Raw genomic sequence first — 24495 nt, 5'->3', positions numbered from 1 at the left:
CAGTGAGGAACAGGGAAACTGCTCTCGTTTGTTTATTTTATCTCCAATACCACGGTGCCTCACGGCACCGGCAGGGCTGAGGTCCAAATCTCAACCCTGAGCAGGAGGCTTTCGCCCATGGTAATTCTCCTGAGAAAAAAGTAGCATCTGTATCTGCGTAGACAGCTGAGCTGCGTCTGCTCCCCGGCCCTGTGGGGAAACGCAGGCTGTCTGGCTGTATTTCTCCTCCTGCCTTCCTAAGCAGGTCTTGTTTCCTTGTGGGCTTTGCTTGGCGTCTCTGCTTTTGCTTTCATCCTGAGTGCCCTCTTCTATGTATCAGACCCTTCACCAAAAACAGAAAGCTGTGGGGTGTCTGCAGCGCACGTAGCCAGCGTGATTTGTGCCTCCATGGAGACTCCTGCGCGCTTCTGAAGCTGCTTTTGCTGCTCCCATGCCAAGCAGGGGCTTTTGTTGATTCGATGTGTGCAGTTTTGAGAATCACAAGCAAGCTGCCTGGTTGCATGACTGATTGGAGACTGGTGATCCAAGATCTTAGTACTGGTATGGGACTGGCAGACCCACAGGTGCCATTCCTGTGTATGTTTTGGACTATTTGCTTAATATGATCTTGAGAGAAAGAAGAGCTATAAAGTACCTCTGTCCTCAGTTACATGCTGCGTGTGCGTTTTGTCTACTAGGTATTTAAAACATGAGACATTGTAGATGGTATGACGGAGAAGCGGCACAACCTTATATTAGGAAGTGATTTGAATGTCTGGAAATGCCAGCCCTGGATGTGCCTAGTGTAGTAACAAATCAGTGTCCAATGTTTTCCCTGCAGAGAAGTGTAAATGTACTTAATCAGAAAAGCACACGTGTTTTCCTGAGAGTTGTTTTCATTTGATAACAGGTCCAGTGTTGGGACATGGTGAGAACCCTGTACTCTTCCTTCATTCCCAGCCTCTCAGAATGTACCCTTCTTTCTTGCCTGCAAATCACTGCTGTTTAGGAGGACACCTCCCTTGCTTGCCTTCTTTTCCTCTTCTCAGTCTCTCCAGCTCTGGTTTTGTGGTTTGGATCCAAGCAAAACCTCCGTGATCCTTGCCCATAGTTCAGGAGTGCTTCTGGCTTCATCACAAGTGCTTTTCTGGTTAAATAGACTAACTGCAAGGATGTACTGATTCTTTGCTGATTTTGACATCTGGATATAGGCAATTCAGGGTTTTTCAACACTTTATTGGAAATTCTGTTGTGATTTTTTTTTTCTTGGACCTCTGTGTCCTCTCCTGACATATGGATCAGCCTTGCCTTTTGTTGTGGAGGTAGTGGTTGATCATTAAGCAGGTCTCAATATTTGGTGCAAGTGTGCATTTAGGCTAGGGAGTTCTCTTATGTTTGTGATTCAGTCAACTTAATTGCAGTTTTTCAATTTATAAATGCCTAAAATCTTTACAGTGGAGTTGCAGCTCTGCACCCATAGGCAGCTCTATAACATGTTGACTCAGGTTTCCTAAATCACTTTCTGTGATTCAGTGGGTCACATATTATAAACCACTGGCCTGCTAGGCTGAAGTGACTTCTGCAGGACTGTTCTCGGGCTCTCAGTTGTTAGCAGTCTGGACACTGGTTAGTCTCTTCTTGGGAAGTGGGATTGAGGCACTTTGCTCCTCTGTCTGGGAGCAAAGGCACCACCAGCCTCTGGGTTGCTGCTGTCACTGCACACAAGAGCAGTTTATGTTAAATGTGACTGATGTTGAAATAAACCACACCTCAGTTCTCAAGTAAGAGTGACCTTTGGCAAGTCTGCATCGAAATAAATAAGGTGTGAATTTAGTTATTTTGAGTTTCCTTGGAGACAGGCCCTTAGGAACTCCTGCTGCCAGTTCCTGTGATGTTTGCTGGTTTAACATAAACAAAACTAAGAAAATCCTTCTCTTCTCCGCAAAAGCATAAAATTTCACAGAGGTGCAATCTGGGTAACAGTTTGCTGCGTTCCTGATGTGCTCTTTAAAGAGGTGCTGAGAGGTTGTATGAAGACTGTGGGTCAGATTTTGCATATTGTTTTTACTCCTTTTGTTATGGGCTTTCTTGAACACAGCTGAAACTTCCTTGGAAAACAGGAAGTTTTGGCATAAATTGGTTCCTTTGGTAACCTCTTCCTACATTTGTGTAGGGTAATATCATGTTGCTGGAATACATGTCTGCTCCCCTGAGATGACCCTCATCTGATTTGGGACCCCTGAGTGGCTGTAGTCAGCTGTTGTAAAACAAAGCAGACCAAAGGCTGTGCTGACCTACATCAGGGTCAGATGCAGGGCGAACAGAATTTTTGAGAGACAGCTGGTTCCCAGAAATAAACTTTTATTTAGATGACCTGTGGATTCCTTTAAAATCAGATACCAAATGAAATCTACCCCATTTTTTTTTCTGGGTTACCTTTTTGGGGTGGAAGCATTTCTGTACTTGGAGGGGGACTAGAGGGTTTGTTCTGCCTTAAAGTCTGTTAATCTTTAAATGAGTCTCTATGACGTGCTGTAAAAAGCTAAAGCAAACATTGCTGCACTAGTTAATCAATGTTCCCTCACATCTCATTGGGAACAGTGATGTTCACAATTTTAGGTAGCAGAGGAACCAGGGATGAGCACATCTTTGCAGGCCCTGTGCTCAATTGTCTCTGAGTCCAGCAGGATGAAGTACTTAAATGGCTATGGATGAGTGGAAGGGATGGTCTTCCCCCTCTGCTTTGTAGGAGAGCTGTGGTGAACCCTGTAGGAGCCCCAGCCCAGGTGCAGTGCCCACAGAGCCAGATTGTTGTGGGGACAGACCCTGGGCTCACATCCCCTCAAAGCATGGGAGGGACCACGTGGCAGGTCAGGAACAACCCCAGCTTGCGTAGCATGAGCTGCCGTGATAGCTGAGGCTGTGACAGGAGACATTCCTGTCCTCCTGCCATGTGCTGAGGGGCAGGGCTTGGCAGCATCTCTCAACTGTCCTTACCTGGACCATCCTTACCTTACACTGCACACCATGCCATAGCAATTCAGGCAATTGCAAAATGGACTGAGGGGCTGCATCTCATGTGAGTAGTAATGGAGAAACAGCAGCTTCACACTGCAAATGCTTAAGCCCTGCCCAGCCTTGAGGTCACAGGTCAGACACCAAGTGTGGGGATGGCATGGGAGCGAGGGATTTGCATGTGCCCCTCCTGGGAGGACATTGCTGTGAGTTGATTCCCATGTTTAGTGCTCAGCAAGGCAGGAAACATAGGTGGGATGTTCCCAACCGCCTTGTCTCTGCCTGTCCCACCAGTTCTTATTGGTATCTTTGGGGGGTGATTGATGTCTGAGCAGCACCAGCTGGAGAGCAAAGCATGAAGTGCTGCCTTGTAAGTTCAGTAGTGTATGGATAACTGTGTTAGAAAAGGAGCTGGAGGCATGGACTCAAACTGCCCCTCTCCTCACTGCCTCTGCTTGGAGTGTCCTGTCACGAATGGTGTGAGGGACATAGCAAGGTGGAAGGGCAATCTTCTGGCCAGGTACGTGCTTGCTTCATTTTCGTACTTCAGGGTTATTCTGGAGGACACATCTCCTGGGCTGATGTGTGCTCTGCAGGGAAAGGAGGTGCCATTTGTCAGCTGTTGCAGTATTACCAATGTGCTTGACATTGGCAGGGCCAGAAGAAATTCCTGCAAATAGCAGCAGTTTGTCTGAAAAAAGCCTCTGTGTTTTCACCAGGAATGCCCTGAAACAATCTTTGCCTCTGCATGCTTGCAAGGAAGCAGATAATGGCCTACTGAGAGCGGTGCTGTGGAAACCAGCATGTTTATACTTGGGAAAAGGGAAGGATTTTTCACCAAGAACTTGTTTGTTGATGCCCAGGAAGATGAGGATTAGCTGACTTGAGGCCTGGCTTGTCTCCCTGCTCTGGTAGCATGCCCTCCCCTCCTCTGGCCTGGGATACCAGTGCTGTGTGCATGCTGGTGGAGCAACCAGTTCCAGTGTCTGGCTGAGGTCAACTGCAGCCAGAATTCAAGTTACAAGAGGCAGTAGGTCTAAATGCCGACAGTCTGATGTCTTTATAGCTGTAACACACCATATTTCAAAATAATTCATAGATCTCATTCTTCCTCAGAAGTCTGACACGATTCTTGCTGAAGTGTCATACTCTGTTTTGAAGATAAGGTGCATATGATACTTGTGCATTGTGGCAAAGCCAGTGGCACCAGGTCACCGTAAAGTTCAATGTTCTCAAACCAAGCTTAAAATTTGAATTTTCCTGGCATTGCTTTCTCATTCCAGGTCTACTAACCTCTCTCCAACTTGGAACACATCCTAGAATTTAAATCAACTCCAGGACATAATCCTGGGAACAGTATACATTGTTGGGAATGAGTTTGGTTTGTAATTTAAAAAAATGATTTTTTTTTCTTTGAAAAATAGGAAGAAATGATCCCATATAGGAGCATCCCTAGTGATGAGGCCGCTGGCTTCAGCAGTTGAAAAATGTAGCTCTTATAGTTCGCACTGGCTGAGATCCTGCCCCCCAGGCTTTCAGTTTGACTGGTTTTGTTCAGTGTGTATTGATATAATTTATTGAAATAATGGCATAGTCTTAACAGCCTTCAGTGATTTTTTTTTTTTTTAATTTTTTCCCCCCTCTCCATGCAAACAGTGTATTGTCTTCAGTGAACTGTTTAAACAACCGTGGAAGCGTTTACTTCTTATCCTTCAATTATCTGCAGCAGTAAATAACATTTAATCCTTCCTGCTTTCCTCCCCTCTCCCCCTACCCTGTATCAAGTTAGTTTAATGTCTAAATGTTGCTTTGATTAACAGTGTCTCTTATGCCTGACCGGTCTCACGCTCACTGTGCTTCCATTGGCAGTCCCGCAGTGTCGATAAGCAGCACGCCGTGATCAACTACGACAAGGAGAAGGATGAGCACTGGGTGAAGGATCTCGGGAGCTTAAATGGCGTAAGTATCAAACCTCCCGGCTGGCAGAGGCAGACTCGGGGTGTGCTGAGTCTGCAAGTGCTCCCGTGCTCTCTAAATTCTGCTGTCAGGCCCTTTTGGGTCACTGCAGCTGTTGGCACGAGTTAAGCTAAACATACATAATTATTTGCAAGGCCCGAGATGGAGGTCACGTGGCATCTGGTCTTGGTGAATATTGTATTTCTTTATCCCGGTGTCCTTGCGGAATGCTTCAGGGCTCCCCAAATCATAAAGCCCCTTGCAAAAGAGGAGGAAATAAATTCAGTTTCATGTTGGGGATGTTAACTTTAAACTGGCGATGAAGATTCTGGAGCAGCTGTTCAGCATGAGCAGGGTGACCTTCTGGCAAGTCATTTGTCAGTGCATGGAGTGATTTATGGGATGATGAGACATTTAATTTCTTTGGGGAGAAACTACTTCTTTTCTCTTTTGCCTGCTTTGTGTGAAGACCAAGGAATAATGTGAGCCCAGAACAAGGAACTGAACCTGCCTCCATCTTAACCCTTGCTCTGCTCCTGAGTCATGCAGTGGTNCTGGTTTGTGTGAAGACCAAGGAATAATGTGAGCCCAGAACAAGGAACTGAACCTGCCTCCATCTTAACCCTTGCTCTGCTCCTGAGTCATGCAGTGGTGTTAGGCAGCTCAGTGATGGTTTTGTTTGCCCACCTGAATTCTGTGATACTTAAATACACCATTGCAGTTTAAACTGTCCTAATGTCATAGCATGCCTCTATTTTGGCAGCTTCTTCATACCAGTGGAGCTATTCCTCTGCTGGAGCAGGTCTAAGCTCGATTCACATAATTGTCTTCCCAGTGGGAGTTTTACTGCAGTCATTGTTTTGGACTTAGAAACAGAAGCCCTCCACCATCACAACCACAAAACCACAAGAGGAGCCCAGAAACTTGTACAAAAACAGTGGAAAAAGCAGCCCTCAACTGTTCTGCCTCTTCTGGCATCTGAACACAGCACGAGTGAGTGTTAATCCTTCCCAGCCTAATAGCTGAAGGCACAGAGCCCTGCTGAAATGGGAATATTTCCAGTAACTGGTCTGGGCTCTAGCTGGGCCCTGAGTTCAAAACCTGTGGTATTTAACTCATGGTGGCAAAATAGCAGCTAAAAATTGTGTTTGCAAGAGAGGGAAGACTTGTACCACTAATTCTTTTATATCTTCACATGCTAAAGCATATGAATTTACAACATTTTAATAATAGACTTGTTCTCAGAGGGCGAGTGGAGTAAAAGGAGTTACAGCAGTGTCTGTCTTCTGCAGCTAATCAAACACATTTCTGTTGAAGAAGACTGTGGCCAAACCAAATTCACTTTGCAGGAAAAAAATATTTCTTTATTTGAAAATTATCATTAAAAACTTGTTTTCTCCCCTGAAACTAAAGAAATCACTTTTGAGGACTTTTTTTTATTTTAAATCCATTTTCAGAATTTCCTTTTATTTTGTATTTAACTTTGAGTTGTCAACAATGCATTATATGGCTTTGCTGGATAACCTGGTTCATATTAATTGTCAAGATGTATTGTTTTTGTTATAATGTTCAGGTGATTCTTCAGTTCTCTATTCAGAGCTTTTTGTTTTTGAAGGTAGTGTTTCTATCTGCAGTAAGCATTTTCCTTGAGTTATTTTATCTGAAGTAACCATGGACAAATAGGTAACTATCAAAATGGGTTTTCTTGCAGACTTTTGCTTTGCAGAAAATTCAGCAAATAATTATTCCTGTTTCAGATGTGATTGTTGTGGGTTTTTTAAATATTAAAACTTGCACGTAAATTGGAATTCCGTGCCTTTTAACTAACTACAGTGTTTTTTATTCTGAAATTACAGGCCTGTTTCCCAGCTCTTCTGTAAATTGCCAGGAAGCTGGGGGCTGTTGTCTGCTGAGGTTCTAGTTTCCTGCTCAAGCATTTATTTTTCCTCTGTGGTTAATAATAGGTCTGATCATGCATGTTTGGCTTGGCTGAGGGGAGAAGGCAGGACAAGGGGAGAAGGCAGACTGTGCCTCAGTGATGAAAGCATGTAAATTCATTTTCTAGCATGATTTTGATTCCTCAGACCGTAGCTGCAGTTGTACTGAGGATGCAAAGACCCAGCAGCCATTCCTGGTCCGAGAGGCTGGGTGAATCCCACCTTGCCAAGTCAGGTGTGTGTCTGGGGCTGCCCTGGATCCAACTCAGTGCCTAATCCCCACCAGCACCCTGGAGCTTCTTCAGCTGAGATTCTTATTTATTTGGCCCAGGTTATTACAAAAGTACATAGATTTATTTGTGAAATATGTCCATGACTTCTTGATGTGATCCTCCGTTGTTCTGTGAGAATTGCTTCACACTGAGTCCGCTCAGAAAGCAGAGACATCAAAGGCGTTTGTTCACAGCTGTGAAGTACATTTCTTGCACTTTTATAAAGGTGTTAGTTTCTTTAGGCCTCAATTAACTGCCTGGAGCATGGGAAAAAGGAGTATGTGAATTTTTAGTGCGAGGAGTTTGTTGTCATGGACAATGTGGCCTCAGATATCATGGTGATGGCGCTGCAAATTCTTTTCCCCTTCTTCTGTGATAGGCTTTGCTTGTTAAATTATCAGGCCTTGGGGGCTGACACCGGTCTTGTTTGACATCCAGCGGAAAGCTGATTCCCAGCTCAGTAATTAAGAGTATGAGTTGCACCGTTTGCTCTTGCTGGTTGTGAAGGGTGTAGGAGAGCCGAGAGCATTTGAAGTTCTTAACTTCAGGCACCTCATTTACGTGTTCAAGTCGGGGACTCAAATTGCATTTGGAGTTGGTGGAAAGGTAAATCTCCCTGGAGGTCCCTTCACAGCACCGTGCTTTGAAGCGTAATTGGGGTGCTCTGACTTGCCCATGGGAGCTGCTTGCTGGCATTGGTTTTTCCAGGGAACTTAGCTCCTCGCCTGGCTGGCTTTGTGCTAGTGCACCCTGAACGTGTGCAGTGCCATTGGCAGATGGGCATGGGTGCCCTCCAGGAGCCCCATCCCTCTGAGATCCTTGATACCCTCAGTCAAACCCCGTTCCTGTGCTTCTCTCCTGCAGACATTCGTCAATGATGTGAGGATTCCTGACCAGAAGTACATCACCCTCAAACTGAACGATGTCATTCGCTTTGGCTACGATATCCTTCCTGTCTGAAGAGGGAGTGAGACTCAAGTCTTTGTCTGGGTTTTGTGCTGTTTGCTGCATGAAGAGTTATCAGGGCTAATCATGACTACTGAAAAAGGATGTTTGTTTTGTCTCCTGGAGCCTTTGGATGGATTATAAGCTTGCGTTTCTCCACCATGAACCTGATGCAGAGCAGATTCGTGGTGCCTGCTGCCTTCATGGGACTTTGAATCAGGCCCTGCACTGTGGAGGTGCCTCTTCAGTCTCCTCCTAGGAAGGGTTGCATTTTTTTCTTTTTATTTGTGTGGCAACTGTAGCTGGTACCAGCAGGAGAGGAAACACGGTTCATATGTTTTTGTATGAGCTAACATCTTCCTTCTTATTTTTCATCCAACTTGCATGGTTTTGTCAGTCATTTCACCCAGATGCTTGCTTTCAGACAATTTTCAGGCCTTCAGCCTTAAACATTTGGCTGTGGGGCTTGTGGTCAGACCCTTGACTCTGTATTGATTAAAGTTTGCCTGTGCAAATTGCTTCTGCCACAAAATGCAAGAGTAAATCTCTCTTTAGCAATAGCAAGTTTCACCTCTATCAAGGGAAGCTAGGCTGCAGTTACTGCTTTGTTTACAGAGCCACAAATCCTGCTGTTGTCTGCTAAAACACCTTTGCCTTCATCCCTTTCCTTTTTATTCTGATGTGACTGTATGACAGGCTTTAAGCATAGATGTTGCCTTTCTTAGCCTGCAGAGCAACAGTGGTAAGTAGAGGCTCCTTTAGCTGCCTTTTCATGTAATCTAATACTTTCTTCACTTTTTTTCAGTTGCTTCTATCTGCCAAACTTTGCCCACTCAAGCTGAATTTAAAGTAGCAAGTGTCTTCTCCAGGTTTCTTTTTTCTTTTCTGGGGAAACGTCAGTTAAAACAGTCCAGACGTTTCTGAGAATAGAGGCAGAGACTAAGTTTTACCATTTGTTGGTGGGAAATGTTTGGCTGGAAGACCCTTCTGCATCCTTGACCTCAAGGCCACATTCTTCTGCCTTATACTGACCCCAGTTTGTGCTTGGCCGTGCTGTAGCCCTTGGAATACTCTAAGCTTTGCTGGAGCCCAGAGAGCTGAAGCAGTGAGGAGAGGCTGAGCCTCAATGAAGCCCATTACAGTCCCATAAGCGACCTCAGTTGTAGTTTTTCTTGACTTTACAAATGAGTTTTTTTGATATAGCTGGTCGTGTGTCTTCTGGTCTCTCTATATATGGGGAAACTCACAGAAGACTTGCTGTGAACTGTAGTCCTAGAAAAGCATTAGCCAGTGCCTGGAGTGTGGGTGGGTTTTAATGACTGCAATACAGGTTTAAACTTTTTATAGAAAGCAATTCTGAGCAGCTGAGTTGAAGTGTTTAATCCTGCAGCCCTTACATGGATATTCATGTAAAATGAGTGATTGCACTTATGAATTGTAGAATTTATTGCCCTCAACAGGAAAAATTTAAAGAACGTAGGGTTTTAGTCATCTTTCTACTCCAGTGTAGTTGCTATGGCAGTTACAATGTTTTCCTCTCCTTTGCTGCTTTGGAGCCACTCTCTTTAGCATTGCTTCCTGTGCACACTGCAGTCAGCTCAGTGTGTATGGCAACATCTCCTGAGGTCTCAAGTCAGCTGTGTTCTGTTGCACGAGAGCATTTCTCTTTTCCATTTACAGTTTCACTTACAGACTGTGCAGAGTTTTCCCTGCTAGGCCAGTATCACTTGGTTTATTTTTAGTCTAAAATTTTCCATCCTTTCTTTTTCCTCCCCTTTGATTGGGTTGTCCATGATGACATTCCAGATGCTTACTCTTTTTTTTTTCTTTTTTTTTTACTTTTTTTTTCACTTTATTTTTTTCCCCTAATACAGTGTTGCTGAGGATTATTGCCTGGGCTCAGCTATGTGAATGCCTCCCTTCCTAAGAGGTCACAACAGCCCGTGACCTGATTTACTTTTCATCTAGGAAATTGCAGTGGCTGAAAGCCTTGTCAGGGCAAGAGAGCACCAAAGTCCCAGGCATCCAGGCAGGGAGCTGAACTCTACTGCTCCCTTATCCAGAGTATGTGAGATTGGACTGTCTTGGCCAGGATACTGTGAGTAGTCTGCCTGAAGGTGCCAGCCAGGTGGAGAGGAGCGGGGTGTGAGTTGAGTCAGGGCTCTGTTTGCTCCCCTAGGTCCTGCACAGAGTTGCTAGTGCTCCCCCAGGCTTCTCCTGCCCAGCTCCCCTTGTCTGCTGCTCCTCAGTTGGCACAGGTCTGGCCAGGAAACGTGATTGCACACACTCTTGCAAACCATGCAAGACAAAGACCATGGTGGGATGCAGCCCAGGCAACTTTTAGTACCCTGTGTATTTTAAGATTCTCTGGTTTTATGATCCTGTTTTCGTTCTGTGACTAAATGCTACACTTCTCTTTCCATCCAATTCCTTTGTCATTTCCTTAACGAGTCCTGTACATTCGAACATGTACGTCCTGGAACAAATTCAACACAAAGTCCCGGAAGAGGCATTAAAGGTAAGGGTGGCTGGGTGCAGGTGTATTTTTAAAAACAAATGGTTTAAGTACACTAGTGATGGTCAAGCAGAGGGAAATATTAAAATACTCCCGATGGCAGTGAAATGAGGCTCTCCTTGGGCTCGGACTTAATAAAAACCCTCCTTTGAGGAGAGATACATTTCCCGGTTATCTCAGCTCCGATCTCTCTTAACCTGTGCTAACAGGTAGATGAAGTTACTTCTGATTTCGTGACTGCCAACAAAATAAAAGGTTTCTTAAAGCTGTAACATATCAAGGAACAGTCAGCACATGAGCTTGTGGGTAAAGCCCAGCAGACCTTGTTCCTTCCCAGAAGAGGAGGAGCGCAGGTGTCTTTTTCTGAGCATGGGGACTTTGACCAACTGCATCACACTTCTCCAGCAGGCTAAAGTTTGCTTAATTTATTCATGTGTATCATCTCGTTTTTGCCTTCAAGCTCCCAGTTTTTACTTACTCAGTAGTCAGTCCTCTTATGAGTGAGGTGTTTTTTAAACACAGTTCAGTAGCAGGTAAGAAATATTCGAGCATCCTCTTACCTAAGTCAGAAAAGTTAACCCCCTCTAGGCAAGAAAGCTGTCATGTTCAGTTCTGGGACTGAGATATCAGTGCCACACATAGCTCAGTAGCATCTACTGTCTTCTTAGCCCTGGTTCCATGTTTAGGTCTTGGAGAAGGTCATAATGTAGCAGCTAGAATTGGGCAGATGATTCATTGAACTTACTCAGGTAATCTGGATGAGTACACTCTTTTATTAATTTACTTGTAATAAATCAACTTCTAAATAGCTCATTTACTATGTTAATATGGAACCTGTTTTAAGGCAGAATCACTTTCCTAGCTGGAGAGAGGGTTTGGAGAAAAATAATTAAAATAGATTCCAATTGCCTTTGCTGAAAAACTGAGATAATGCAGATGAACGCCCTGAAATAAGTTACAATGTTCCTTTAAGAACAAAGGGGATTTCAGGATTTGAGTCCTGAATGGAAGATGGCCTGAGTTCTGATTCTTCTCAGTTTATTCTTTAAAGGATTTCCTAATTAGTTTTTTTTCATAGCTAAGTCACAGTGACCTTCTCGTGGACTAGAATTGCCACTTAATGGCTTCCAAATGGGGTGTTTGAAACCCTCTTGGCTGGCGTTTCTGCTGTTCGGTGGCACCTACTCAGGTGTGCATGATTTTTGTTGCAGAACAGAGCTGCAGTATTTGCCTGTGAGTGATCTGTTGGCGGGGAAGAGGGGTTCACTGTTGCTTGTGTCTCTGCAGCATGAGAAGTACACCAGCCAGCTCCAGATGAATTACAAAGGCACAGCGATGAAGAGGGCGGAGCAGCCCATGGAGCACGGCGTCTACGCTGAGTCCCCGCAAGCAAAGCTGGAGAAAGGAGAGAGGAAAGCAATTACAGGTACCTGCTCAGGAACCAGTTAATCAAGATTCTGAACAAAGTGCAGCTTGAGCCCTGCGCTGGGTCATGATTCTGACAATGGAGTGTTGTGGGTTGCATCTGAGAGCAGTTCTGGAAGGGTCATCTTTCTAAACCCCTTGATTATTCCACACTCTTGGCTTTTGGAGATTCAGCCTCCCAAAAATATCAGCTGGTTTGACGGCTCATGTGTGCCTTGTCACTGTGGGTGTTCTGGAAAACCTGGGGGCTGAGCAGGTTTGGTAAGTTCTCTGGCACATGTCTAGTCTATTTTTAATTTCCTAATCGTGAGCTGGTGTTTGAACAGAGACGGTGACTCAGAGCAGAAAATGTATGGCTGCTGTGGCATGGTGCTGGCAGGCAGGCAGGCAAAGAAGCAACAAACCATTTCTTTCAAAAAACCCTGTATGGTCTCAAGTGGCTGTACTTCCTAATGTGCCAGTATGTGGGATTGAAGCCAGCTGCCAAACTGAGAGGTGTTTGCTTCATGTTCACTGTTCCCCAGCTGCATACTTTTTCCATTTGAGAAATTCCTTCTGTTCTCCATTTTGTTAACAACTGCTGCCTTCCTTTAAAGAAAGACCCTTTGTCAAACTTACTTCCTCCCTGTTCCCTATCATGGTGTGCCAGGACCTCCCCAGCAGTCTTGTCTCACCCATCTCACCCAACTTCCTACCTCCTGTGTGTACTGCCCTGACAGGTCTCTCCCCAGTTCTGCACAGGTATCAGTTGGTGGCCTTCTAGAGCTTGCTGGTACATGGGAGGAACAAATACGGTTTTAAAGCACGGTGACAGATGACTGCCAGTGGTGGTCTGTGGCTCCAGGATGGCAGAGTGATTGAAAAGCTTTTGGGGTAGTAGAGAGACTGCTCACTGGCTCTGTTGGAGGAAGAATGAGGGAGGTGAATGGATGGAAGAGGATGGGCAAGTAGAAGAGTGAGGTGAGCGTCTTGGGTGAGGTTACCTAGAGATAGATACAGCAGCTTTCTAGAAAAGTGTACAACTTTGGGCAAATCTGTTAAGACTTCATGATAGCTAATTGGAGTGGGTTAGTTGACCTTAATCTCCCTTGTATTGTCTTTAGGAAAACCCCTCTAAGCTGACATACTGTACTGAAGCAGGGTAATGTTTCTCCCTGGTCTCTTCGTTTCCTCCAGCTCTGTGTGGAAAAACGTGCACCCATGTGCCCAACTCCCATTTTTTGCACCATTCTTTGTGTTGCTTTAGCTATGTCTGTGTGTTGTGTGACTGTGTTTGGGACTTTGCCTGACAAGTGTGCAGCTAAAGGGATCAAATTGGTGATGATTAACTGTGACACTGTGGAGGGTGAGAAGAGGTGAACCCCACTGTGGGAAGAGCTCTCCAGCTGCCTTTCAAGGGGCAGGAGGTTCTTGAAAAGCATTACCAGTGTGTGTCTGCTGCTGCCTGGTTCCATGAACATTCTCATTTTTATTCTTTCCACCTTCCAAAATACGCTCTGGTTGGTTTTAACCTACATAGCATAAGCAGTTGATATTTGGAGCACCTTCAAAGTCAGGATGTTAGGTGACTCTTCAGCAAGGTGACCCAATTCTCTAGCCTGTGATTTGCAGACCAGCATTATGTTTCTGTCATCCTTAGTGGGCCCAGTCTAAGGCAAAAAGGGCTGTGAGTTCTTATTGGGTGCCAGCACTGAAGTGTGTCACGTGCAGTGGGGCTGATGGGAAGATCTAAAAAAAGCTGTGAACTACTGCTCACCCCACTGAACGATGGAGGAAATTAGGACTTTTTGTTGGAAGTATTTTGCTGGATTGGACTGAAGCCTGCGTAAGCAAGGAGGGAGCCTGAGCATTAAACCAGTCCCTCGCTCTCCAAAAAGCATCTCTGTCACGTGAGCAGAGTGATCGGTGGGTCCCTTTTTCATCTGCGATGTGACTAATTCACCTTGTCTTCAGCTGCACACGTGCACGGTTTCTCCTTGGCTACTCAGAGGAGTGGCAGCAATTTAAAATGATCAGTGGAAAGAAGAATGTAGTGTTCTTACCAGGAGTGGGCTTGCTCAGTGGCAGCAGAAAGAGGCTTTAGGGAAAGAGCTGCTTTGCTAAGCCTGTAGGTATTTAGGAATTTGCATTGACTAATTAAAGCAAGGTCTGGGGTGACAAAAGCCTTTTGAAGGATTGCTTCCCAGGGCCCGAGTGGAAAAGAGGCGGAGGGAATGCAAGCTTTCAGAGAAGAGGTTTAACAAAACAATGTGAACAATTAGAGCTGCTTAGAAATGGGAGGAGGTGAGGGGTTGAGGATTAAGAAATCCAGGGGAGTGAATGGGAAACAGCCAATTTAGTCTTTATGCTGTTGAACTTGCAGCTTTCGGGTGTATGTTGCCTGTAAGCAGAAAATCAGCGGTCTTAGTGAAATGTTTGAGGCAAGGAGCTTGGCAAATCCTATGGGTTGGATATAGATATGAATATGAGTGTCCCCAGTTCAGCTAGTTAATGCTAAAAATAGCCATCAGCTTTCATGTTTAAAGCCTTAAGCAGTCAGGAAGCCAGGTAGAGCCTTGAACTGAGCAGATTGCAAGACGGTCACAATCCCTATCCCCATCTGTTGCTACCTGAGTTGAGGTACTTGATGAGATAAGCTAGTTTGTGGTCTTCTGTTCTCAACACAGTTAATCCTCGGGCTGATCTTAATTTTTTGCTTTTTTCAAAGCTCTCACAGGCTGATGGGACTAGGTAATCCTGAACCTGATGACTAACCTCTGAATAACTGCTGCAGGCCTGAGTTTCCAGGGGTGGAGGCTGCTTGCAGTGTCCAGCTGAAATGGGCATCACGAATTGCAGGAGTAGGACTTGAGCTTCTCCCAGGATCTGTGAAATGGGCTTGCTCACCAGGTTAGCATCGGTGTGATTAGGGAGTCTTCTCAACAGAGTGAACGACTTAAAAGTCTTGTTGATGTCCAGGGCTGAGGTCAGCAGGCAGCGTGGATGGAGGCAGCGGGAGTTGTGCCTAGTTGTCAAGTGGTTTCCATGGTCTTTGGCTGCTTTCCCCATGAGATCATGGCAATAGCTATTTAGACACACAGCTCTGCCCTAGCCTTTAATTTAGGGGAGTGGTGGTGGTGTATCTGCTTTTTGCCTGAGCCGTGATGGTGGTAACTGCAGTATATTTAAAATTTGACCATGCCACTGATACAAATAAATTTGATTATCAGCCTGATTTGAAAGCACCTGGGATCTGTGTATGTTCACAGCAGGTACAAAAGACTGGGGCTTAGATTAGCCACGCACATGTGAAATAAATACTGCAGCAAAGAATTTTGGTTTCTGGTTATTCTTACTGAGTCTGAATTCTCTATTTTGTAGAAGAGTTAAAAAGCAGAGATGTAAGGAATTAATTTTAAAATGTTATAGCTGGATCGTCTTTTTTTTTCCCCCAAGGCCTCTGCCATATGAAGCCTTCTCTGCATCTTCTGGAGATGGACATTATTGTTATTAATAATGAATCAAAAACAGTTTGACTTAAAGCAAGCTGGATTTCTCATGCTTTTGTTATGACTTGCAGTAGACAGCTTCAAAGCCATGTGTGCTTCTGTAAGCAAAGAAATTTGCTGTTGCTGACTGTCTCTCTCTCCTGATGGTGTGAAGCTTTGTGAGGACCTGGGTGAAAGCACAGCCCCTCAGTCCTATCCTCACCACAGGGGACAGACACCTTCAAGGGAAATCAGACCCCTCTGTAATAGGAGCTGGAATGCTTGTCCTGAAAGCTCCTCTGCCCACTCACTGCTGGAAAGCAGCATCAACACAGTCTTTCTCCTTTCCCTTTTGTCACCTTGGCTGTATTTTTGGTCCTGCCCTTGTGTTGTTCTGTGTGATTCACTTTTCCATAAACGTGCCTCTTGTACTCAAAGGTCTCATTTTCTCTTGTTGTGGTGCCTCTCCTTCAGGTGACTGATAGTTCTGTATTAATTTAACAGGCCACTTTTTTGTCAGACTGTTAAACAAATGGACCTCCCTTGTTCTGTGCTAAAAGAGCCTTAATTTTTTCTTCTGAGTGACTGCCCCAAAGATGGAAATCCAGGAGCAGAACATGTGTGTGTCAGTGGCCTTCCCTGTATTACACCATGACTGGTAGCTCAGTATTTATCTGGCTGAATGCTTGTGCTGACCTCAATTCAGTTATCTAAAAGGATGGTTTTCGGGCTGTCTGCCTGAATTGATGAGCCAGGAAATATGTCTAAATGAATTGGCACCATCTGGGCAGCCTGGCACGGAGTGGAGAGAGGTGGTAACGAGCTGCCATCAATTGGAGGGAGTCTCATATCATTAAAGTGACTGAGCAGTTTGTTTTCATTGGTGCTCCTTGCTTCGCCCGAGCAAGGCCTGAGTCCCTCTGCTCTTGCAAGAGCATCCATCTTACACTAAAACACAGCAGACAGGTAGTGGCTTCAGGGTGGTTTGCATGTGTCAGGACGCAGGCAGACATGCTGCAGGTCCAGGTTGAGGTTGCTACCCAAAATGCATCCCAGCTGGTGAAGAGCAAAGCCCCCTGGCACAACTGCATGTGTAGCTGCTCCCTGGCCCACTTCTGTCACAGCCGTCTGTTTTAGCTGTGTTCCTATCATGCTTCTTTTTTAACCCCCTCCCCTTTTTCTACAATATTGTTGTGTTAGAGCTGGAGCGGGGGGGTGTGTCAGGTCTGTTGTACTGGCAAATTAGAAGGGACAGAAACTTCTGACATGAGCAGGGCAGCAAATTCATGTAGCTTTGTGCTGGTTTTGGCTGGGGTAGAGTTAATTTTTTTCCTAGTGGCTAGTATGGCTATGTTTTGGATTTGTGCTGAGCACAGGGTTGATAATATAGAGATGTTTTTGTTATTGCTGAGCAGAGCTTACGCAGAGCCAAGGTCTTTTGTGCTTTTTGTATGGCCACACTGGCAAGGAATTTGGGGGTGCCTGGGAGGTTGGGAGGAGACACAGCCAGGACAGGTGACCCAAACTGACCAAAGAGATATTCCAGACCATATGACATCATACTCAGTATATAAAGTGTCAGAATTAAGGAGGAAGGTGGGGATATTTGGAGTGACAATGTTTGTCACTGCTGTGTGTGATAGGGCCCTGCTCTTCTGGAGATGCCTGAACACCTGCCTGCCCATGGGAAGCAGTGAATTAATTCCCTGTTTTGCTTTGCTTGCATGGCTTTTGTTTTCCCTATTATACTGTCTTTATCTCAGCCCATGAATTTTCTACCTTTTATCTTTCCATTTCTCTCCTCAGTCCTGCTGGTGGGAGAGTGAGCGAGTGGCTGTGTGGGGCTTGGCTGCTGGCTGGGGTTAAACCACACTTTTCAGCAGTAGCCAAGAATGATGGTGCCTGTGTCACTTGATAATGTTTTTCAAAATACAAATTAATATGAATGCTCAGTGGAGACATTAATTGCTCTTAAAATATTAAAACTGCCCCCAAATAGCAAGTTGCTGACTCCTCGGCTTTCCATCTGTGCTTTTTGCAGCTTTGAAATGAAGTTCCAGTTTATTGTGGAGGCTGGGAGAGGAAAGGAATGAAACTCCACACATGCACAAATGTGCAGCTTTGTCACAGATGCTGTAACAGGCATTTCAGGTGGGGCCACATGAGCTCTGTGTTGTGGGGCAGGAGGAGCCTTCTCCCATGCAGTGAGTGCAGTGGAGTGTCTCTCATGTCTCCCACCCTGGTGGATCCAGATCTGTGCATTCTGGCCAACCTGATGCACGCTTTTTAGGTGCTGCTTGGCTGCTCAGGGGTTTTGTCTTTGTGCTAGCTTTTGTCAGAGGGGAAGTTCGGGGAATTTCCAAGCACCTATTAGGGCTCAGGGAAATTTGAGACAGGAGAGGAGCTGGCTCATTATTATTTATAAATTTTTTTTTTCCTTTGCAATCCCCAAATTCCCCATCAAGAGAAAATGTCTGACCAAAAGTCTGACTTGCTCCCCTGACTGCCTTTTCCCTGTAGTAGAAAAGCTCCTGGGGGACAAAGGCTCCTGTGTTCAGTACACAGGTGGGACACAGATCTTGCAGCAGTTTCTGGGAAGATGTCTGTGCTGCAGCATGGGTGTGAGCTCTCTTAACACACTTCTGCCCCTTTGGGCACATAATTTTCTTAGAGTGGATCATTGGCAACTTCTAGACTACTGCTTGTGCAAGAGTTGAGTGCAGGTGGTCTTTGTATTTCATGTATAGGGTAGTTGAACCCATTACTGTTGAGCCCCATTGATCTTTAGGCACGAATTAGCTCAGACATAACTGGCTGTTGTTAGTTGATTTGTGTGAAAGTGTTGTTCTCCTTCTCCTGGCCCAATTTGCCTCTAGGGCATCAACCCTAAGATCTGTATGGCAAGTCAGAGGGTGATAATCCATTGTGTGCCCAAAAGAAGTGCCTGATGTTGGTAGAGCAGATCCTACATGGTTGGATCTGGGGTCTAGTGAGCAAGTTATAACATAAAGAGAGAGAGTGGTAGGTTTCTGCTGGGCTGTGTGACAGGTCTCAGTCTAGCAGAAGCCAAACCTTACACTGAAGTGCCTCTGTTCATTGACAACCTTGTGAATTGTTTTTTTCTTTTTTAACCCCCCTCTTCCATGAGTGGTTTACCCATCCTAAGTTATGAAACATACTGCTTGGCAGTTCCAATTTATCATGGTGAGAAATGCTTCGTCCTTTGAACTTTCAAAGGCTGCCTACATAATAGGAACATGGTTTATCTTCCACACACTCTAGGCAGAGAGGAGAGTAATACCTTCAGCCTCTTTTGATCCTCAGTGTGAAGGGAGGCTGCATGGTTCATTTCGAAACACGAAGAAGATCTCTTGAAGAGGACCTGTGGGCTGCATCTGTAAAGCAAAATTTTTTCCTATGGACTGTCAGTGTATGAACTTATATATCTCTAGAATGATTCTAGAAAAAAATATTCTGAAGTAGTGGCCACTGGCTCTGTAGCTTTAGAAACAGCAGCATAACATTAGGCTTCCTTTTTTTTTTTCTTCGACTTATTTAATTCCCCTTCCTCTCCTGACTTCCCTTATGCTAATGATTGCTTTCTGCCATGTCCCTATTAAAGCAGGGAATGCAAAGTTGCAGGACTGTTTGAGAGCTGCTTTACACAGAGCAGTGTGGTTTGAAAACCACAAGCCGAGCAGCAGCTGGCAGTAGAAGCCCGGCTTTGGCTCTGGAGCCAGAGCCAGGGCTAAGACGTGGCTGGTAAAGCCAGTGCTGATGGCTGTTACGGGTAGAGGCAGAAGCAGCTAACAAAGATAGAGCTTAACTTCAGCCCCTGACCTGTCCTGGTGTTTCTGTCACCTCTAGATGAAAGAACAAAAGCTACTTTATTTGCTTCTCTTAAACTATTAAAAAAACATAATACAACTATACCACAGGTAAATTGGGGTGTATTCTTCTTATTTGTTGCATAAATAGCAGCAGCCTAAGGCACTGCCAAAATGCAGTCTCATTTTGTGGAGTACAAAACGAGAAGCAGTGGGTCAGCTCCTTTGGGTCCCAGTTGTTGCAGGAAAGCCCTGATGTTTCAGTGAGTGCTCACTGAGCAGAGAAGATTATACAAGACTGGCTCTTCTAGGGGAAACCTCTCCAAGAAAAAAAACCTCTGTCCTGCAGTGACTCTGGAATCCACTTGGTTTACTTTAAGCTTTAGAGAGCAAGAGTTTTCTACTTCTTTATGAACGTGTAAGGAGATGGTTTCACCATTTTTCCTAAATTTGTAATGCTTCAAGAATTTCCCTGTGTGGAATGTGTGTCACTTAGAGTGGGAGTGGTAAACAGTGGAAAAAATCTCTAACCTCGAAACACCCAAGGACATGGTGGGGCAAGAAAGGGCCAAAACTGAAGTCTTCCCAGTTAAAATGCGGAGAAAAGTCTGATTTTCACCTAAATTGCTGATGAGATGCAGACAATTTTGCGGTTAGTGTTTTGTAGTCTGTCCTGCCGAAAATCTTTACACTTCCTGTGAATAATGAGGCTAGAAAGAGAGAAGAGCCACTATTTGGGAAACACAGCTATGAAAGACAACAAAGGGAGGTGAAGTCACCATCCTGCAGTAGAATGTAAAGAAGAAAAAAGGGCAAAAAAAGAGAAAAGCCTGAACATATTATTATATATAATTTACTGTTGTTAAAACTGCAGTATAACAGGTTCATGGTCTCATCTGGCCCTGCTGTTTTTCCCTTTTTGGCATGTGGTTGACTTCTGTGAACCTGGTAAATTGATATTTTCTGTGTCAAAGTATTTGCTTATTTTCTTCCTAGAAACGAACACTTACCGCACCCCTCTCTATGGGCAGCCCTCCTGGTGGGGGGAGGATGATGCAAATAACAAGGAGGACAGAAGGCAAGAGGAACATTACTCAGGTAATGGAGGCGATGTGGGGTGGGGGAAGATGGGGGACACAAAATTTCTGCACACTTTTGGTGTTTACTGTGTGAAGTTGTCCTGTCTCAAGGCTTTAATTACCACTCTTTTTTTTTTTGTGCTTGTATTTGCACGTTCCTATGTGTAGGTTGCTGCTGATGAAACTGGAATAAGGGAGAATTAAAATGTTTTCCCTAAAATATTTGAACATTAGAAACAGCAGTTGTGGAATAATTCAGTGTGGATGAGAAAGGCCTTACTAAGCTTTTTTGTGACCTAGTTACTTAGCAGTGCTGCATCTGTTTCTCATCTCATCATACTTGGAAGCCATTTTGTCTTACCACTCCTGTTCTTGTGAATCTGTATGTATGGAAGATGCATCTTTTTCAGCTTGTGCAGTAAACCTGATGTTTCTGTCAAGCATAGTGCTCTACTGCACAAATAAGTGTTATATTTCAGTGCACATACCGTGTATCTGTTCTCTAGCAGAGAGGGGTTATGATTAATAGCCCTTCCAAGAGGTTAAAATAAGTGAGTGACCTTCTAGCCAAGAAGTTTGAGTAGTACTGAAAAAATATGGTTTTATCCTTAGTGATGTTAGAGATTTAGGTGTTGATCCAGCAGAATCATACCTGTGATTAGCTTTGCACACTCAGGCTTTTCCTTTGAACTGTGGAAGTTGAATGGGGGTCTGTGTGTATATGTGTGTGTGTGTGTGTCTGTGCGTGTGTAAGTGAATCCAGCAGAGTGAAATGGGATCTTCCTTCCATATCAGCTCAGGCATACAGAAACCTTAAAATGGTGCCAGTCACATAGGTTCTGTCAAAACATAGAACTCTGTGTGTGTGTGCAAGCTCAGCTCTCTCTTTTGGGAGCAGTGGAAGAAGGAACAAAGTGAATATAACAACTGGTGGTCAGACCACAAAGCACCAATTTCAATGATGAGGCCAGAGTACAAAGCTAACAAATACAGAACTTGTGGTTTTTTCTTTATTCCATTTCAGCTAATGTTTGTGAATTTAAGGTTTTATTGCCTCTTTTTTTTCCTTTTGCAGAGAGATCCAAAGAGATAACCCAACATGAAGAGGAACTGAATGGGAATATTTCTACTTACAGAGATGCCCAGGAACAATCTGTGTTTCCCTTCCGGAGAGAGCCGAGTTATTTTGAGATTCCAACTAAAGAATTTCAGCAGCCATCCAAATCTCCAGAAACACAGGTCCATGAGATCCCAACAAAGGATGTTGATACTGTGGTAGCCCCTGTTGTACAGAGTCATGCCTCTTTCACCATTGAATTTGATGACGGTACCCCGGGTAAAATAAAGATAAAAGACCACGTAACTAAATTTTCGCTCAGACAGAGAAGACCATATAGTAAGGAACCAGCTCACACAGAAGTGATGTCGGCAGAGAGCAAAGTGGCTGACTGGCTTGTCCAGAATGACCCAAGCTTGATGAGACGTCAGTCTGCAGGAGATGATGTTTACAGTACTAAGAGTGACCTGCCAGTTCATGTGAGGACACTTAAAGGTGAGTGAATATCTTGTCATGTGGACATAGCTCTCTGTTGGCCGTGCAAATGCTGCATAATAAAAGAGGAGAACCCTTCTCCTTTCAAGGAGAACTGGACTTTATTATCTCTGCTCCAGATTTGCAAGATGAAGAGTATTACTTTAATGACTGTTAATGTTTTGAATATGGCTAGCAAGCTCTTCACCTGGCCCTGAAGTCATGTGTGATGTTGGCCTGGGGACACTCTAATGTGACTGCTCTTACATCTATAATGCCAGCTCAGCAGTAACTGGTTGAAAAAAAACTGGTTTGATTTTTAAATGTCATAAATAATTTCCATGTGATCAGGCAGACTGATAAACACTGGTATTTCAGTGAATTTTGTTCTCTTGTCTTCTCCTAGCTGATGGAATGACTTTTCGTTGTAGCTGTAGTCCAGAACTGTGATCATCCTGATGGCTGTAATGACCAGAGCTAGTTGGTTGGATGACAAGAGGTCCTGACAAAGAGAGTATGGATAGAGTTGAGATGTACATGATCCCAAATAAAGGAAATTGTTTTGCTTATAAGAGAAGGTTTCTTCTCTTAAACTTCTCTTAAAGCTTCTCTGTAATTCTTCTCTGTTCAAAAACATCGGATTTGGTGGACCTGTGTCCTGTTAAGTGTGTCACTGTGAGGAGCTCTTTGAGGATTTTCAAAGGTCTGAAGTGTAGTTTGGAGCCCAGTTCTTAGTGCAGCTTTTGGGACTCATGATTTTCATGCAAATTCGAATATATTTTACGTGATTTAGGCTTGCTTCGGTGTCTCTCTTGGACTGTGCACTGAACAGCTAGCAGGAGACCACAGATTCCTGCATTTTCACTGCCTTGCCTCTGGAAAAGCTATTGTTTTGCAGCTTTAACTGATGAAGTCATATTGAAGACCTATTTGTGCTCAAGGTCCTACTTAAATGAGAGCAATACCTTGTTTTCCCTTGAAGGAATATTTGCTTGGGCCTTGTTATAAAAAAACTAATCGTAATATGAAGAGTTTTACATATTACACCTCCAACTTGCTTTTACGGATACATATTTTTGAAAGGTCTCATATTCAGCCATGGGGTTGGGCATGGCATGGAAATGGAACTGTTTTGTTGCCATTGCTTGTTTCTAGTCCTTCCCAATAAGGGACAGTGTTGAGGTGCCCTGTTTGGTTATTTAGGGTCTTGTTTTCAGTCTACTGTGACTTGTATGATAGAGGGGTTTGGGTTGGGGATTTTTTGTTATTGTCATGTTGGATTCTGTTGACTTACTGGAGGACATTGTCAGGGATAGAAATATGCATAGAAATGTGCTTCAGTAGTTTTGCTCTTTCCTCTTGGAGAAAACTAGAGAGTTGGGCAGCTGTTGCTTGTCCTAGGGTTTTCATGAGCGATGCATGGGAACACTAGACTGATGACACTTGCCTCTCTACAGTCCATAAGGCATGGAGAGAAGCTGAGCTAATTTAATGCATAATTTGCATATCAAGAAATCAACCTTTGGACATTTGATTAAGGCATACAGTGTTGGTGGCCTGAGGAGTTTATCCACCTCTGCTTTGGCAGAGGACAGGGTGTCATTTATCTGCGATAGCTGCCTAGCGTGTTCTTCTGGCAGGGCTAATTTGGAAGATATCTTGGAGGCTACCACTGACTGCCTACCAGGTTTAAGTCTTCAGTATCAGAGGTGCCCACCATTGGGGCTAATTAGTAACAACTGTTCCCTTCCAGGAACAATGTGGTGAATGTAAAGCCTGGTATCAAGGCTAGAGAGGTCAGGTCTTTGCAGCTTGAGAGGATGTGCACTGTGTTCTGCTGGGGCATCTGTGTGCGTGGTGGATGTTTTCCTTGTGTCCTCAACATTTGGCATTCAGCAGAGTTCTTAGCCAAGACCTTTAATTTAGGAACTTTCCCTTCTAAGGGTGAAGCTTATCAGCCCTCGGGGCACAATGCAAAGTTTGCTGGCTTCCTTCATGAGGGTGTTAGGAGACTCTTCACAGAACTGACTCCTGGGTTGAATGGATCTTACATTAAATTCTAATCTTTCACAGTTAACTTGATGTAATAAATGGTCTTCACCCATGAGTCTGGAGAACTTGCAAAGTAGGTTTGAGCAGTTTTCCTTTCAAACACGTGGTATTTTAGCCAGTATATCTTGCTACATATTACAGTCTAGAGCGCAGAGACCTCTTTCCCCGTTCTCCCGATGACAGGTTCCTGGTCGTTGACTGAATCGTGTTCTGTGCCTTCACACCCGTTTCCTTCTCCAAAAAAAGGTTTGTTTTTTGTTTTACTTTTAATTTTTTGTTTTAATTTTAAGTTTCTGTTTTACTTCAGCTTACTTTCTGACAGTGCTGAGCTAAGATGCTGAGGGTCAGGCAGGCACTGATATGTAGGGGTGGTTGTGAAGATGGTTGTTGCTAACATAAGTGAAAATAATTATAAACTTAGTTTAAGCTTAGTAAACTCTTAAGTAATGATTTAACCTTTGCTTGGCTGGTGATAGGATGGTGTAACTCGTGGGG

The 24495-nt window shown here is 44.3% G+C and overlaps 1 protein-coding gene across 5 annotated transcripts in view; it reads left to right on the top strand.

The window, feature by feature from the left end:
• Positions 1-24495, top strand: part of CEP170B (centrosomal protein 170B) — a 58588-nt gene that overhangs the window by 8414 nt on the left and 25679 nt on the right. For 3 of the 5 annotated variants that reach the window (XM_017807591.1, XM_017807589.1, XM_017807588.1), the window contains exons 3-9: positions 4864-4953; positions 8024-8102; positions 10564-10622; positions 11907-12045; positions 20335-20436; positions 21493-21969; positions 24184-24246. In XM_017807591.1, the coding sequence (XP_017663080.1) occupies positions 4864-4953; positions 8024-8102; positions 10564-10622; positions 11907-12045; positions 20335-20436; positions 21493-21969; positions 24184-24246 (1009 nt within the window). The remainder of the gene's footprint in view (positions 1-4863; positions 4954-8023; positions 8103-10563; positions 10623-11906; positions 12046-20334; positions 20437-21492; positions 21970-24183; positions 24247-24495) is intronic. The other 2 variants (XM_017807592.1, XM_017807590.1) reach the window with 1 other exon arrangement.

Source organism: Lepidothrix coronata, unplaced genomic scaffold (genome assembly GCF_001604755.1).
Source record: "Lepidothrix coronata isolate B3197 unplaced genomic scaffold, Lepidothrix_coronata-1.0 Scaffold19, whole genome shotgun sequence".
NCBI lineage: Eukaryota > Metazoa > Chordata > Aves > Passeriformes > Pipridae > Lepidothrix > Lepidothrix coronata.
Note: the sequence above shows the minus strand (reverse complement) of the source record. Positions and strands in the feature narration are given on the sequence as shown.